General features: G+C 40.9%; 1 protein-coding gene across 2 annotated transcripts in view; it reads left to right on the forward strand.

Annotated features, from left to right (window-relative positions):
* Positions 1 to 1,625: 1,625 nt before the first annotated feature.
* prkag2a (protein kinase, AMP-activated, gamma 2 non-catalytic subunit a) overlaps positions 1,626 to 16,468 on the forward strand; it is a 203,637-nt gene continuing 188,794 nt past the window's right edge. Inside the window, exons 1-2 of one of the 2 annotated variants that reach the window (XM_041861842.1) lie at positions 1,626 to 2,291; positions 15,265 to 15,336. In XM_041861842.1, coding sequence (XP_041717776.1) covers positions 2,208 to 2,291; positions 15,265 to 15,336 — 156 coding nt within the window. In that variant the 5' untranslated portion in view covers positions 1,626 to 2,207. Of the gene's footprint in view, positions 2,292 to 11,651; positions 11,762 to 15,264; positions 15,337 to 16,468 lie in introns of those variants that run through there. The other variant, XM_041861844.2, reaches the window with a different exon arrangement.

A 16,468-nucleotide genomic window follows, 5' to 3' on the forward strand; every position in this document is an offset into this window, starting at 1 on the left:
CAAATATGATGACGATTTCTATCCCGGAATAATTCTAGCCACAGATGAATCCCATGTGCAGGTCAAATGCATGTGCTGTGCTGGACCAAATAGGTACTTCTGGCCACTTCTTGATGATATCCTGTGGTATCCATTTGAGGACATCTTCGAACACATTGATCCCCCTAAACCGGTGACTTCTAGGCACATGGAAATACAGAAGGAAGTGTGGGCTAGGCTCTCTCAGTAAAAATGGTGAACAAACTGTAGGCTTACCTATAGGTTATTAATGTTAAGATGTTTGCTTAATGTTCAAACATTCAAACAACACAGACATTCCTGCCATTACTCTGGATATTTCTATGAAATCAATGAAATGTTGTAACTGTTGTTAGTTTATTAATGTGTTTTAATCTGTCTAGATTTCATCTTGATTGTTTAAACTTTAAAAGCTATGTTGACAGTAGTTTAAAATGTTAAAAAATGGCAACATGTGACCTATATAGGTTATCAATGTTAAGATGTTTGCTCAATGTTCAAACAGACTCCTGCCATTATCAGATGGATATTTTTATGAAATCAATAAAATGTTGTTACTGTTATTAGTTCATTAATGTGTTTTACTCTGTCTAGCTTTCATCTAGATTCTTTAGATTTTAAAAGCTATGTTGACAGTAGGTTAAAAAATGTTTAAAATGTTTAAAAAATGGCAACATGTTAGTGATCTCAAAAGATAAAACATATGACACGTGATGCTTTTCACTCAACCCTGTTACATGATTTTCAACCCTGTTGCGGTGCATTCATCCCTGTTACGAGATTATTTTTTTACATTTTTTGTATTAAATACACAAAATATAACATCAATAGTGTTTTTATTGTGTGTATTAAATCAGGGTAAATAAGGCTATTTCAATTTTGTCAGGAATTACGCAGCATTCTTGCACATTTCTTGCGAAAATGTGGAGTTAGATTAGACATTTCTTCATCGTAAACTGGAAAGGATGGTGCTGGTCAGTTTTTCTTGATTTTCTCTTTAATTACAATATGCCATTATTTACAAGGGACATCTAAACTGTGAGATTATGCCAGAAGCTGATCTCAAGCTTATTGGAAAAATGAATAGTTGAATAACAAAATGACTGTGACGGGGTTGAATTAAATTGGGACTTGTTTGAGAAAATAATACAGAATAATAACTTAATACTCTACATTGAGATGGGAAAAGGTATTTTCTATCAAGTACACACATTACTTTGTCACATCAAATAAAAAAAAGCTTAAGATTTTAATGTTCATTGTTTCATCCTCCTCAATCACAAAAGGCACCGAATCTGTAGAATGACCCCTTAATATGAACTGTAGGGCCTCGATGTTGTGTATTGCATTAGGATTGTGAACAGAATCAGCGTCTATAGCTTATTTGCTGGTGTAATATGATGATGTAGGTCAACAAAATCTCATAAACCAAAACTAATACTCATTTAAATGTCAGTTGCTTCCTCATGCTGCTGCCATAACGTAAACACAGCCATGTGACAATTCGGAGCTGAGCTCAAAGCTTGACGCACCCACTAGCACGTGTCCCACGATGAGCCCATGCTTATATTTACCAGTAGCCAGCCAACGTGCATGCATGCGTACTTCCCTCCTCCCCTGTGAGGTGTGAACCCGTCAAAACCTCAATGGGAACGTTTGCATTATCATACGCGCTTCCTTGCGTTTCAATTTTGGATTTTCTGAAATACCAGTGCCCGAAAGTTTGGCTACATGTTATGCCAAGTGAATCGTATTCTGCGCGTTTTATTTTTTGTCAGATCATTTGTCTTATCTCAAGCGGATAAATTGCATCACCCCTGGAGTTTTGGAGGGTCATGTCTTAGATGGGATACATGTTTTGTCAAATTAACATAAAAAGTATATATCTTTTGAAGTAACACTTTGCTTAACGAACCTTATTGTCCTAACTTGCTACGTTAATTATCCTAACCTGCTGCGTAAATTCTCCTAAACCTCTACGAAAAGTCAAAAACCATTTTGGAGGAGCACATGAATGCGGATATAGGTAAACTAGTACTTGCCTTAAGGTAATCATTCTGAATCCTAAGAATGTTGTAGTAGTGATTGTTTTGTTATAATTCACCACACTCGATCTACACGAGAGGAGAGAAAGTAACGTTTATTTTACGCTTTAATGAGTCCAGTGGTTTAGAGAATTCTAGAACAATATGGGAAGCACAGCAAATGACTCCAAGAAGAGATACATGAAGATGACACCTAGAAAGAAGAGGACGCTTCGACTGAACATGCCTGTAAGTTTTTGTCCTCAGAAGTATTAATTGAGACTCATATTTATGGAGAGAAATTACTACCCTATTTTTCTATGCTCGCTGGCGCTTGCTCTGAAGTTGGGCATGTATAGATGTGGGCGGGGTTGTAGTGTTTCCTTCAGTGACAGATACTGTTGTTCTCTACGATGTTTCTTTTGAATGTGTATAGAATCTAATCTGCGGTGAACAATGCCTGGCATAGAATCTGTGGCATATGTCACACATAAAATGGATTGGGTTGCAACACACGTGTATCATCATATTTCTGGCTTAAAAGAAAAACATGTTTTATTGTTATGTACACCAAGCCTGCTTTTTCAGTGAGTTTCTTGGCTTCTTTATGTAAGGTGTAGGCAACATCACATGAACCATATTTAATGAGTAAATCCATGAAAATATGAAAAATCCATTATGAAAAATGTATGCAATCACTAACTGTAAGTCGCTCTGGATAAGAGCGTCTGCTAAATGACTTAAATGTAAATGTTAAATGTTAAATAAATGTACATTTTACAGCATGCACAAAGCCTTTGTTTATTTTCAGGGCCATTATAATAACCCATTTATAGACATCACGACATAACTCGGTAGTATACTCATACATTTTGTTAAGCCAGCTTTCTCCTCCCTTCGGCTGTATGTAGAGAGTGTAAAGTCTGTATTCCATTTGAGGTCAGCAGTCATCGTGAGTCATTCCAAGTGAGTAGCTATCAGCGAAGACCAAACGCACAGCACATCACTCCTGTAATTATACCTTTATTGCTGATGTGATTTGACAGGTGATTATGGTTAGTAGAGGAAGTACTAGGGGTCATGTTTCCCGGGTGGCGCAGTGGTCTAAGGCACTGCATCTCAGTGCTTGAGGCGTCACTACAGACCCCCTGGTTCGATTCCAGGCTGTATCACAACCGGCCGTGATTGGGAGTCCCATAGGGCGGTGCACAATTGGCCCAGCGTCGTCCGGGTTTGGCCGGTGTAGGCCGTCATTGTAAATAAGAATTTGTTCTTAACTGACATGCCTAGTTAAATAAAGGTAAAATAAAAAATAAATACAAATGTGAGTACTAACAGGCAATCGACAATATTACTCACATCTTTATGTACACACACACACACACACACACACACACACACACACACACACACATACACACACACACACACACACACACTTACACTAAGTCACTATCATCAGCAATATTACTGTTATGCAAAATCCCAGCACTTTAAAATAGAGTTGACCTTCAAACCCGTGATACTGATGTTACGGCAAATTCACGTCATGGAACATTCAGTGACGCACCCAGGCCATTCCTCATGGATCTCCAAACTCACCATGCGTTATAAAGGAAGTGGTCACAGATAGCCGTTAACCAATGACTTGCTAAGCATCCATCTGCACTCCCTCAACAAGATTATGTTTTATTATTGGAGCAAAAGAGTAGCAAGGCCTAATTCCAATTTGACAAGGCTCTCTCCTCCCTCTGCCCTTGTGGCCGTTTCTCTGTGATCTGAAATGATTGTCTCAGTAGAACTACAGTGTAATGCTGTACCAAGCTCACCAGAGGGCTAGTTAGATGGAGTTATAACTTTCCGGTCCACATGAGGAGGTAGTAAGGGAGGAGGGCTAGTTATTGGATGAAGTAAGAGCGATTGGATTGGAATTCAGCCATGTGCTTCAGCTCTTCTTATTCTTAGGTTGTTTCTGGACAGGGCCTTTATGTGCTCCAAATCACTGACCTTTGGCCATACCCTTCAGACAAGCTTGATGAGGTCTACAGATACAGTGGGGGAAAAAAAGTATTTAGTCAGCCACCAATTGTGCAAGTTCTCCCACTTAAAAAGATGAGAGAGGCCTGTAATTTTCATCATAGGTACACGTCAACTATGACAGACAAAATGGGATTTTTTTTCTCCAGAAAATCACATTGTAGGATTTTTAATGAATTGATTTGCAAATTATGGTGGAAAATAAGTATTTGGTCAATAACAAAAGTTTCTCAATACTTTGTTATATACCCTTTGTTGGCAATGACACAGGTCAAACGTTTTCTGTAAGTCTTCACAAGGTTTTCACACACTGTTGCTGGTATTTTGGCCCATTCCTCCATGCAGATCTCCTCTAGAGCAGTGATGTTTTGGGGCTGTCGCTGGGCAACACGGACTTTCAACTCCCTCCAAAGATTTTCTATGGGGTTGAGATCTGGAGACTGGCTAGGCCACTCCAGGACCTTGAAATGCTTCTTACGAAGCCACTCCTTCGTTGCCCAGGCGGTGTGTTTGGGATCATCGTCATGCTGAAAGACCCAGTCACGTTTCATCTTCAATGCCCTTGCTGATGGAAGGAGGTTTTCACTCAAAATCTCACGATACATGGCCCCATTCATTCTTTCCTTTACACGGATCAGTCGTCCTGGTCCCTTTGCAGAAAAACAGCCCCAAAGCATGATGTTTCCACCCCCATGCACTCTAGCAAACTTCAGACGGGCCTGGACATGTACTGGCTTAAGCAGGGGGACACGTCTGGCACTGCAAGATTTGAGTCCCTGGCGGCGTAGTGTGTTACTGATGGTAGGCTTTGTTACTTTGGTCCCAGCTCTCTGCAGGTCATTCACTAGGTCCCCCCGTGTGGTTCTGGGATTTTTGCTCACCGTTCTTGTGATCATTTTGACCCCACGGGCGGCAGGTAGCTTAGCGGTTAATAGCGTTGTGCCAGTAACCGAAAGGTCGCTGGTTCTAATCCCCGAGCCGACTAGGTGAAAAATCTGTCGATGTGCCCTTGAGCAAGGCACTTAACCCTAATTGCTCCTGTAAGTCGCTCTGGATAAGAGCGTCTGCTAAATGACATAAAATAAAATAAAAAATAAAATAAAAAATAGATCTTGTGTGGAGCCCCAGATCGAGGGAGATTATCAGTGGTCTTGTATGTCTTCCATTTCCTAATAATTGCTCCCACAGTTGATTTCTTCAAACCAAGCTGCTTACCTATTGCAGATTCAGTCTTCCCAGCCTGGTGCAGGTCTACAATTTTGTTTCTGGTGTCCTTTGACAGCTCTTTGGTCTTGGCCATAGTGGAGTTTGGAGTGTGACTGTTTGAGGTTGTGGACAGGTTTCTTTTATACTGGTAACAAGTTCAAACAGGTGACATTAATACAGGTAACGAGTGGAGGACAGAGGAGCCTCTTAAAGAAGAAGTTACAGGTCTGTGAGAGCCAGAAATCTTGCTTGTTTGTAGGTGACCAAATACTTATTTTCCACCATAATTTGCAAATAAATTCATTAAAAATCATACAATGTGATTTTCTGGATTCTTTTTTCTCAATTTGTCTGTCATAGTTGACGTGTACCTATGATGAAAATTACAGGCCTCTCTCATCTTTTTAAGTGGGAGAACTTGCACAATTGGTGGCTGACTAAATACTTTTTTCCCCCACTGTACTTGTGATGTTTTTACCTGAGGTCTATGGACTGTCACACACCTGGTAGTGGAATAAGGAAATATCCTAGAATTCCATTGGTCAGGAATCTGATGATCCAATGATTATTGGTGAAGAGACAATAGATGCTCCCACCGTTTTAATCTATCATCTTCCTATGTGCCACTATGCTATTTTGATGACATGCCAAGATACATCTACGAAACCAAATGTCCAACAGTAAAAAGCTCTGCCCCGTTCTCATGGACATGGGAAATGGTTTCCTTTGTGTTTGTTGTTTAATAACAGACCATCATCCTCCATTTGAGCAGGTGTGCCTGCGTATCCCCATATCCACACTTGTATACTAGGTCTACTTATTATGTCGCACTGCAGTGCAGTATGTTGACCAAACAAATGCAGTAGCATTGATTTTAAGAAGTTACACATTGATTTAGTGATTCACTGTTACTTTAGGTTACCTGCCTCATATTGACTCTGATGCCATTAAGGCTGCTTGACACAAAAGACAATGTCAATCTTGGGTTTATGTCAATTGTACAGTGAAAGAATGCCCTTATTTCTCTATCGTGCGCAATTCTGGGCAATCAGGCTTTATACTTGACATCAGAACTGCTCAGCAGACAGTGGATCACCATACAGTGATATCTGTCTTACAATGGAACATGGTTTATTCTCTTTTTGTTTTCAGCTGCTGGTGATTTTAAGATAGGAGCAGGCAGAGAAAGGATTATATTTCTTATTAAATGTGTATTGATATGGCTTTGCATAGCGCTGATGTATTTCTGGAGTGGAGTAACCTAGTTGTTTGGAAGAAGCATGGGTTATCTCCAATGCATCTGGGTTGGTCAACTATCAATGTCTAGGCTACTATTGACAGACTGATAATGCAAGCCTTGTGAAAAGGATGCAAATGTTAGGAGACACCATTTTACATTATAGCCTGGATATACAGTACCAGTCAAAGGTTTGGACACAACTACTCATTCAAGGGTTTCTCTTTATCTTTACTATTTTATACATTGTAGAATAATAGTGAAGACATCAAAACTATGAAATAACACATATGGAATCATGTAGTAACCCAAGAAAGTGTTAAACAAATCCAAATATATTTGAGATTCTTCAAAGTAGCCACCCTTTGCCTTGATGACAGCTTTGCACACTCTTGGCATTCTCTCAACCAGCTTCATGAGGTAGTCACCTGGAATGCATTTCAATTAACAGGTGTGTGCCTTGTTAAAAGTTATTTTGTGGAATTTATTTCCTTGTTAATGCGTTTGAGCCAATCAGTTGTGTGTTGACAAGGTAGGGGTGGTATACAGAAGATAGCCCTATTTGGTAAAAGACCAAGTCCATATTATGGCAAGAACAGCTCAAATAAGCAAAGAGAAATTACAGTTCGTCATTACTTTAAGACATGAAGGTCAGTCAATACGGAACATTTGTGCAGTCGCAAAAACCATCAAGTGCTATGATGAAACTAGTTCTCATAAGGACCACCACAGGAAAGGAAGACCCAGAGTTACCTCTGCTGCAGAGGATAAGTTCATTAGAGTTACCAGCCTCAGAAATTGCAGCCCAAATAAATGCTTTACAGAGTTCAAGTAACAAACTGCGTGAATCAGGCCTTCAAGGTCAAATTGCTGCAAAGAAACCACTACTAAAGGACACCAATAAGAAGAAGAGACTTGCTTGGGCCAAGAAACATGAGCAATGGACATTAGACCGGTGGAAATCTGTCCTTTGGTCTGATGAGTCCAAATTTGAGATTTTGGGTTACAACCGCCGTGTCTTTGTGAGATGATGAGAGGATGATCTCTGCATGTGTGGTTCCCACGTGAAGCATGGAGGAGGAGATGTGATGGTGTGGGGGTGCTTTGCTGGTGACACTGTCAGTGATTTATTTAGAATTCAATGCACACTTAACTAGCATGGCTACCACAGCGTTCTGCAGCGATACGCCATCCCATCTGGGATAATAAGCTGGATGTGGAGGTCCTGGGCTGGCGTGGTTACACGTGGTCTGCGGTTGTGAGGCCGGTTGGACCTGGGACCAACTTGTGGACATTTTTAATGGTGTAATGTTTTTTTTTTTTTTTGCATTAGAAAATATTTAACTGCACCAAAGACTTGCTTCAGTATTTGCAAGGTGGAGTAGGTGGATTAGGGACAGGGGTATGTAACGACTCCTTTTGTAAAGAGAGATTTGAAGTTCAGGGACTTTTGCCAGACCATTCAAGGGTCAGCTGAAGTTCTCACAATGGTGATGACATTCAGTTCCAATCTTTGTCTGTATGTTGTCCCTGACATCTGCCTGGTATTTACTGTTCTGTATAAACCAATGGGCACACTGCAATCATATTCAATCTAAGATGTCAGTGATATTATAGTGATATAATATCAGTGATAAAATATGCATTGCCATAAAAATGTATCTAGTTGTATGCCAGTTAAAATCATGTAGGGTCAAAGTGAGGTCAAGGGTTGATCCCAGAGGTGATAACACATGGCAACTTTTCCTCGTGTTGAGTCATAAACAGTTTTTTTTTAGAATAAATCCGTGATGACATATTATTGTTCGTTTGCTTCTTTGCTATAAGGTTTTGCTTTGGGGAAAGGGTTCATCCTTTGATTTCATCAAAAATGTTGACTTATAACAAAGTCAACATCTAATGGGTAATATGTTTCTGTTCCACATGGAATTTGCTCATTGAATTTGCTTCTCCATTCAGATATAGACCTACCTCCTACACACTCTGTGTTTCACAGTTATAAAGGCCAACATTATGGAAAAGCTGAGATGATGAAACAATGTTAAGTAAGATCCTATAGGAGGTTTGGAGTCTCTGCCTGATTTAAACATTTTCCTCAGAACAGAACATTCAAATCAAATCAAATTTTATAGGCCACATACACATATTTAGCAGATGTTATTGCGGGTGTAGCGAAATGCTTGTGTTCCTAGCTCCAACAGTGCAGTAGTATCTAACAATTCACAATAGTACACACAAATCTCAAAGTAAAATAACGGAATTAAGAAATATATAAATATTAGGACGAGCAATGTCAGAGTGGCATTGACTAAAAAACGTATATAATATACTGAACAAAAATATAAACGCAACATGCACAATTTCAAAGATTTTACTGAGTTATAGTCCATATAAGGAAATCAGTCAATTGAAATAAATTAATTAGACCCTAATCTATGGATTTCACATGACCGGGAATACAGATATGCATCTGTTGGTCACAGATACCTTACAAATAAAGGTAGGGGTGTGGATCAGAAATCCAGTCAGTATCTGGTGTGACCACAATTTGCCTCATGCAGTGTGACACATCTCCTTCGCGTAGACTTGATCAGGCTGCTGATTATGGCCTGTGGAATGTTGTCCCACTCCTCTTCAATGGCTATGCGAAGTTGCTGGATATTGGCGGGAACTGGAACACGCTGTCGTACATGTCGATCCAGAGCATCCCAAACATGCTCAATGGGTGACATGTCTGGTGAGTATGCAGGCCATGGAAGAACTGGGACATTTTCAGCTTCCAGGAATTGTGTACAGATCCTTGCGACATGGGGCCGTGCATTATCATTCTGAAACATGAGGTGATGGCAGCGGATGAATGGCACGACAATGGGCCTCAGGATCTCATCACAGTTTCTCTGTGCATTCAAATTGCCATCGATTAAAATGCAATTGTGTTCGTTGTCCGTAGCTTATGCCTGCCCATACCATAAACCCACTGCCAGCACAAGGTGCACCTGTGTAATGATCATACTGTTTAATCATCTTCTTGATATGCCACACCTGTCAGGTCGATGGATTATCTTGGGAAAGGAGAAATGCTCACTAACAGGGATGTAAACAAATTAGTGCACAACATTTGTGAGAAATTAGCTTTTTGTGCGGATGGAAATTTTCTAGGATATTTTATTTCAGCTCATGAAAAATGGGACCAACACTTTACATGTTGTGTTTATATATATATATTTTTTTTATATAATGTCTGTGGACTATTTGCTGCATTGTGAAGTGTGATTGACTAATGGTTTTAAAATACTTTTGAAGAATTTGAGGCGAGGTTAGTTCAGCTCAAACTGTTCGGAGGTTAAACAATTGGGAATTCATTAATAGCCGTTACCCACAATAAACAAAGGTGGCTGTTTGAACTTGAAGGGCTTGACGGACAAAATGCATTGCCCAGTGCAGTCTGTTTCTTCTTACCAATGTCTTCCAAATTGGCAAGTGAGTTGGTATTGAAAGAAAGAGCCTCTTTCTCAGAGAATGACTCATCTAGACTGGCAAATGAAAGGGTTTGTTAAAAAAAAAAACTGAGGAACTCAAAAGGATAAAGCCAGGGCATAATTGAAAGCCAATGATGGAATGGAGTTGCAATGATTTATTTTTCCTCCACATTTCCCTTCAATAACTACAGCTCATGGACATAAAGGGGGCTGTGTGTTTTTCATTTGACAATCCCAAAGCACTCAACTGGTTTGATCTTAGCCACCAAAACTTTATGAAAGCATCCCTAAAGTCTTCATAAACCCTACATAGTTGCTTCACAAATCATTCATAAGTACAGTCATACTTTGTGAAGGGTGATATAAAAGCTCCTTATTTGCCAAATGTGGCATAATCCTTTTTCCAATCTTAGCATGATATTTGTTTATGAATGATTTCTGAAGCATTTATAGAGGTCCCATAAAGGCTTTACAGAGGCGTCATTAAAAAAGCCTTAAAAAGTTATGTTTCTTTTGAAGTGGGACCATTTCTTTTAGCTGTCATGCCTGTGAATCCCCATGACATTGATATCCCCAGGGTTTGTTCGACCCACTTATGTCGCTCCAATCAGCTGTATCTTTGCCCCTCACTCTCCCTTGCTATGGTTACTGACTGATGACTCTCTTCTTGACCTTTGATCCAACTAGGTCACGAGAGACATCCTTGCCATCCAGGCGGCTGGGTTTACAGGTGTTGGCCCAAGTGCTGATCTAGGACCAGCTTATGTGTAACCTAGTTCTCCCTGTAAACATAAGCAGGTAATAGGGAAAAACTGACCCTGGATCTGCTCTTAGTGGGCAACTTGTCTAATGCTGACTCAGCTTTTTGTACAGTTACCCCTGCCTGGAGATGGCAAGCTCCTACTTTCACTAACAACAAATCTGGATGTCCGAAGGAAAAGGAGTTCAAACGCATCGGAGATGTTAATTTCTTAACGACTAGGGGTATGATGCAGGCATGATGCATTGCATTTCATTGCCTTGCACTTTATTGCATTTAGGTGCTAACGTGGTTGAAATTCTCCCCCATCCACCTCAGACACATGGTGAACAACTCATTCAAAAGCCAGCCCATTCATGAGCTTTGATAGGACAAAAAAGCCCAATCTGGAGTCTGTGCTGTCATGAGACCAAACCAAATGTAAAAAGCAGTCCATTATTGATCCAGAACTTTTCATAAATTATTATGTTGGAGCGGTTTGATGCCTGAGAGCACCCTTGGTCAGCCATTTATCCATTAGCTGAGTCATCCAACTACACTCAATCCCCCCCCCCAACCCCAACCTGGCCTTGCCTGTCTAGCCTGTGTTCTCCTGGGGACTGGCCTCAAATAGGATTTGCAAGCGCTCAAGGCAGCACTTTTGTTGACTATCTCATTACAGCATAGCTAAGTATTCATTAGGCAACACTGGACTAGCCTTGCGTTCAGGGAACGGAAAGGCTACTGTTTAGGACTTGAGTTGTGATTTTTAGAGCTCAGACAGATTAGCATCACTGGGGATTGGTTTTTCTCTTGATCCGAAAGGCAGGGGTTTTTTCAGACTGATTTTCAAGGCTGGATGACAGGTCAAAGTGAGCTCATCTCTTGGGGGAAGGAAGGTTTTTCTCCACTTGTTGTCATTCTCCTCTTGCCTGCAAGTAGATAAGAACACTCAGTGCTCCAGGACCATATGCACAGCAGAGGGGATTTTGCTGGTCGTTCTGCACTTTGGGAATAGAAGGTAAATTACAAGTGTGTGAGTGTTGAGTTGTGTTTGTGTTCTAGTCTAGGGGTATGCAAAGAGGTAATGGTGATTGGAACATGTGCTTGAGAAGAGAAATCAAAGTCCCTTTGGGTATTTTTGTTACAAGGTTCTATTTGTGACTTGCTCAGAATATGTAGTAGCTGGACCCACTGTAGTAGCTGGATCCACTGTAGTAGCTGGATCCACTGTAGTAGCTGGATCCACTGTAGTAGTTGGATCCACTGTAATAGCTGGATCCACTGTATAGCTGGATCCACTGTAGTAGCTGGACTCACTGTAGTAGCTAGATACACTATAGTAGCTGGACTCACTGTAGTAGCTAGATCCACTGTAGTAGCTAGATACACTCTAGTAGCTGGATCCACTGTAGTAGCTGGACCCACTATAGTAGCTGGACCCACTATAGTAGCTGGACTCACTGTAGTAGCTAGATCCACTGTAGTAGCTGGACCCACTATAGTAGCTGGACTCACTGTAGTAGCTAGATCCACTGTAGTAGCTGGACCCACTATAGTAGCTGGACCCACTATAGTAGCTGGACTCACTGTAGTAGCTGGACCCACTGTAATAGCTAGATCCACTGTAGTAGCTGTACCCACTGTAGTAGCTATATCCACTATAGTAGCTAGATCCACTGTAGTAGCTAGATCCACTATAGTAGCTGGATCCACTGTAGTAGCTGGATCCACTGTAGTAGCTGGATCCACTGTAGTAGCTGGATCTAATGGTGCAATTTCCCATGTGCCATTATTTTTCAGATGTAGAATTGTTTCCCCCCTATGTTGTAAACCAGGGGTGGGGAATGTTGCCCTACAAGGGCAGGTGTAAGTGCACACTTTTGTTCCAACCAAGCAGTAACACAGCTGATCCCAGGGACTACAGATGGAAACTAGCTGGCTGGCTAAATATGGCACATTTACAGAAATGTTGATTCCATGTACATTGTCCCTGTTAAATAAATGTAAGAACTGAAATTAAATTCCATTAATCAATCTCTTGATTGATGACTGGGATAAGTTGATTAGTAGAAACAGCAGTGTGACTGCTTGCCTGCAATGAAAGCACTAAATCAAATTCAGATCTTCAGTAGTTCATAACTTTTTTGCCATGTAGATGTGTAGCTAACCACTGGAACTACACAACTTTTTTTTTGCTAAATGAAAATAAAATATCAGTGTATGCAAATAGTAGGCAATCATTTCCTTTCTTTTTCGGCATCAGACCTGCCTAATTTTCATTCAACTATTTTTGTGTTTACTAGGCTAAATTATACATTCTGTTAAAATTTGACTCCAGAGTGATCTGTTCTTGCAATTTGTAGTGTACAATATTTCGATATGATAATTTTTCATGAAGTAGTTTGAATGTAGTGAACTACTTTTTCAAATTAACTTTAGTTAAGTAAACTATATGTTTCTTAAGGGTATCTTTAGTGTAGCTTAACTTCTTCCAGTGTGAAGTAATTGGTAGTTTGGAAGGCTATATTTTCAGAGTAGCTTCCCCAACAGTGCTCCCAGGGTAAGATTCAGGATTCATTTCATTTCTTTAAAAGTTTTATTATCTACAATCCTTCAATTGTATTATTTAAAAATATATATTCATGTGATACAAGATGCAAAATAATACAATCAGGATTAAGCACTATGTTATGGAATTTATTGTAATTGTGTGTAGATGTCATGTGGCCTTCAACGGAGTGGCCTAACCTGGAGTTGTTATGTCTTGGGCTGTGATTTTTCCATTTGAAGAGTGTGTACTGTACACAGCAGACACCAAGATGGGGTCTGACACAGTCATCAACGTTGAACAGATGTGGCCAGACCAGAGTCACTAGAGCTGAAGGTCACCTTTATGGCCGTAATGTCACTGAGGATCTCTGGGATTTATGATGTCATTCATTTGTGGCTGTCATCATTGATGTTATTGGGTAGGGACGGGCTGGCCTTCATTTATGCACATGATTGGTTCACTCAAGATTGGACCTGTCAGTCAGTTGTCATCGGCAACAAGGAGGGATTCGTATCTAGCTAAGATTTGTTCTCCTGACATAATTCTGACCCTTGAGTGTTGAGAATGTTCTACATGTATTTTACAGATCAGTAGGGTTCGCATGGCTTGAGTGACACCAGTGACCTCTGGCAGGACTTCTGGCAGAAGTTTGGATCTGGTGGTTGTCCCATTCAGTTAACTGGGAGGTTATTAGGTACTGGTTATGTTACTCTCAGAACTTCTTTACTCATATACGGACTGCAAAATAATTTTGGTAATTTTGGTTGAAGCTTGACAAAGAAACGCTTGTTCCCCCCCTCCCCACAACTGTCCTGTCTCTGTCGATTGAGTCAGTGGTCATTTCAAGGGTTCTAAGTGTGATATTTGATTCATGCTGATTCACGTTTAGTAGGGCTTTAGCATGTTAATGAGGTTTAGCACACTGCACAACGGGACTCATTCCAAGTGGTTCTTTGAGTAGCGTTGTCCATTAAACTCTCCATTCACAGTCCGCACCATGGAGGAAGAACTCGGAGAGGCATTGTATGTAAGTTTGCCTTTGATTCTAAGATGGATTGTAGTAACCGCTCACAGCAACGGAAAGCTTGATGTTCTGGATAATTTATTTTAGGGCTTTAAAAAATGTTTCTTTATGTCTTGAAGAAATGTGTGTGTTTATTTTACAACATACAGTGAGCTCCAAAAGTATTGGGACAGTGACCATTTGGTTGTTGTTTTGGCTCTGTACTCCGGCACTTTTGTATTTGAAATTATACAATGACTATGAGGTTAAAGTGCAGACTGTCAGCTTTAATTTGAGGGTATCTTCATCCATATCGGGTGAACCATTTAGAAATTACAGCACTTTCTGTACATAGTCCCCCCATTTTAGGGGACTAAAAGTATTGGGATAAATTAATTTTAAAGTAGTATTAAAGTAGTAAAAAGTTAAGTATTTGGTCCCATATTCCTAGCACGCAATGAATACATCAAGCTTTTGACTCTACAAACTTGTTGGATGCATTTGCTGTTTGTTTTGGTTGTGTTTCAGATTATTTTGTGCCCAATAGAAGTTAATGGTAAATAATGTGTCAATTTGGAGTCACGTTTATTGTAAATAAGAACAGAATATGTTTCTAAACACTTCTACATTAATGTGGATGCTACCATGATAACGGATAGTCCTGAATGAATCGTGAATAATGATGAGTGAGAAAGTTACAGACGCACATTACAATAACAGAGGAGTTATGTTTGGGGGGAATATGATATGTGTGCGTCTGTAACTTTTTCTATGGTCTATAATATATATGCTTCAGAAATCTAATTTGATTTTATACAAATGGTGGCGTGGCAAAAGGATTCTGCCACTTTATGTAGTATGATAAATGCTGATAAATTATTGAAGGTGAAGGTGGTGTTCTTTTTTGGTGGGGCGGCTATACTAACGCCAATGTCCACCTAAACCGGGTGCTCTCTTTATTCTACAGGACCTCAGCTCGTTTGCCATGCCCTTCTTGGAGGGAGATGCCGACCATGTGGATACGGACGGCATACGGAAGGTAAAGTGATGTCCCTTGGTACACCCTCATCAGCTCAGTGTGCTCCGAGAAAATATCTGTATTTATTTTGGGGGAAATTCAGAGATAGTTGGGGTCCATTTAGCCTGGTGCTCCAGTTTGGATGTGCTTCAGCCAACTCCTGTCTTGTGATTTTGTCAATTATAGTGTGGTTGGCTACAGCAAGTACAGTTTTGGACCAGGCTAGGGTTAATCACGAAGGCCATCATTTGGTACTCCAGTTCTGTTTTGATTGAGGAAAATAGAAATTAAAAGCATCCCCAACTCAATTAACATAGACTTGATTAAAACCTCAATTTTTCATCATTACCAATTTAAAGTCGGGGAATGGCCCTGACTTCACACTGAGTTAAACCCATGACACCTTTGATCAGATGAGTGCTCTGTGGATATAATGTGGTCAGTCACACTGAGGACATAAGCTGAGCCAGACCTGTCAATCAAGAGCCTGGTGCTGAGTCATCAGGTTAGAGCGGGACCTGAGAGTACTGGTGCTGAGTCATCGGGTTAGAGCGGGACCTGAGAGTACTGGTGCTGAGTCATCAGGTTAGAGCGGGACCTGAGAGTACTGGTGCTGAGTCATCGGGTTAGAGCGGGACCTGAGAGTACTGGTGCTGAGTCATCGGGTTAGAGCTGGACCTGAGAGTACTGGTGCTGAGTCATCGGGTTAGAGCTGGAACTGAGAGTACTGGTGCTGAGTCATCGGGTTAGAGCGGGACCTGAGAGTACTGGTGCTGAGTCATCGGGTTAGAGCGGGACCTGAGAGTACTGGTGCTGAGTCATCGGGTTAGAGCGGGAACTGAGAGTACTGGTGCTGAGTCATCAGGTTAGAGCGGGACCTGAGAGTACTGGTGCTGAGTCATCGGGTTAGAGCGGGACCTGAGAGTACTGGTGCTGAGTCATCGGGTTAGAGCTGGACCTGAGAGTACTGGTGCTGAGTCATCGGGTTAGAGCGGGACCTGAGAGTACTGGTGCTGAGTCATCGGGTTAGAGCGGGACCTGAGAGTACTGGTGCTGAGTCATCGGGTTAGAGCGGGACCTGAGAGTACTGGTGCTGAGTCATCGGGTTAGAGCGGGAACTGAGAGTACTGGTGCTGAGTCATCGGGTTAGAGC

This window comes from Coregonus clupeaformis, chromosome 34, assembly GCF_020615455.1.
Source record: "Coregonus clupeaformis isolate EN_2021a chromosome 34, ASM2061545v1, whole genome shotgun sequence".
NCBI classification, from domain to species: Eukaryota; Metazoa; Chordata; class Actinopteri; order Salmoniformes; family Salmonidae; genus Coregonus; species Coregonus clupeaformis.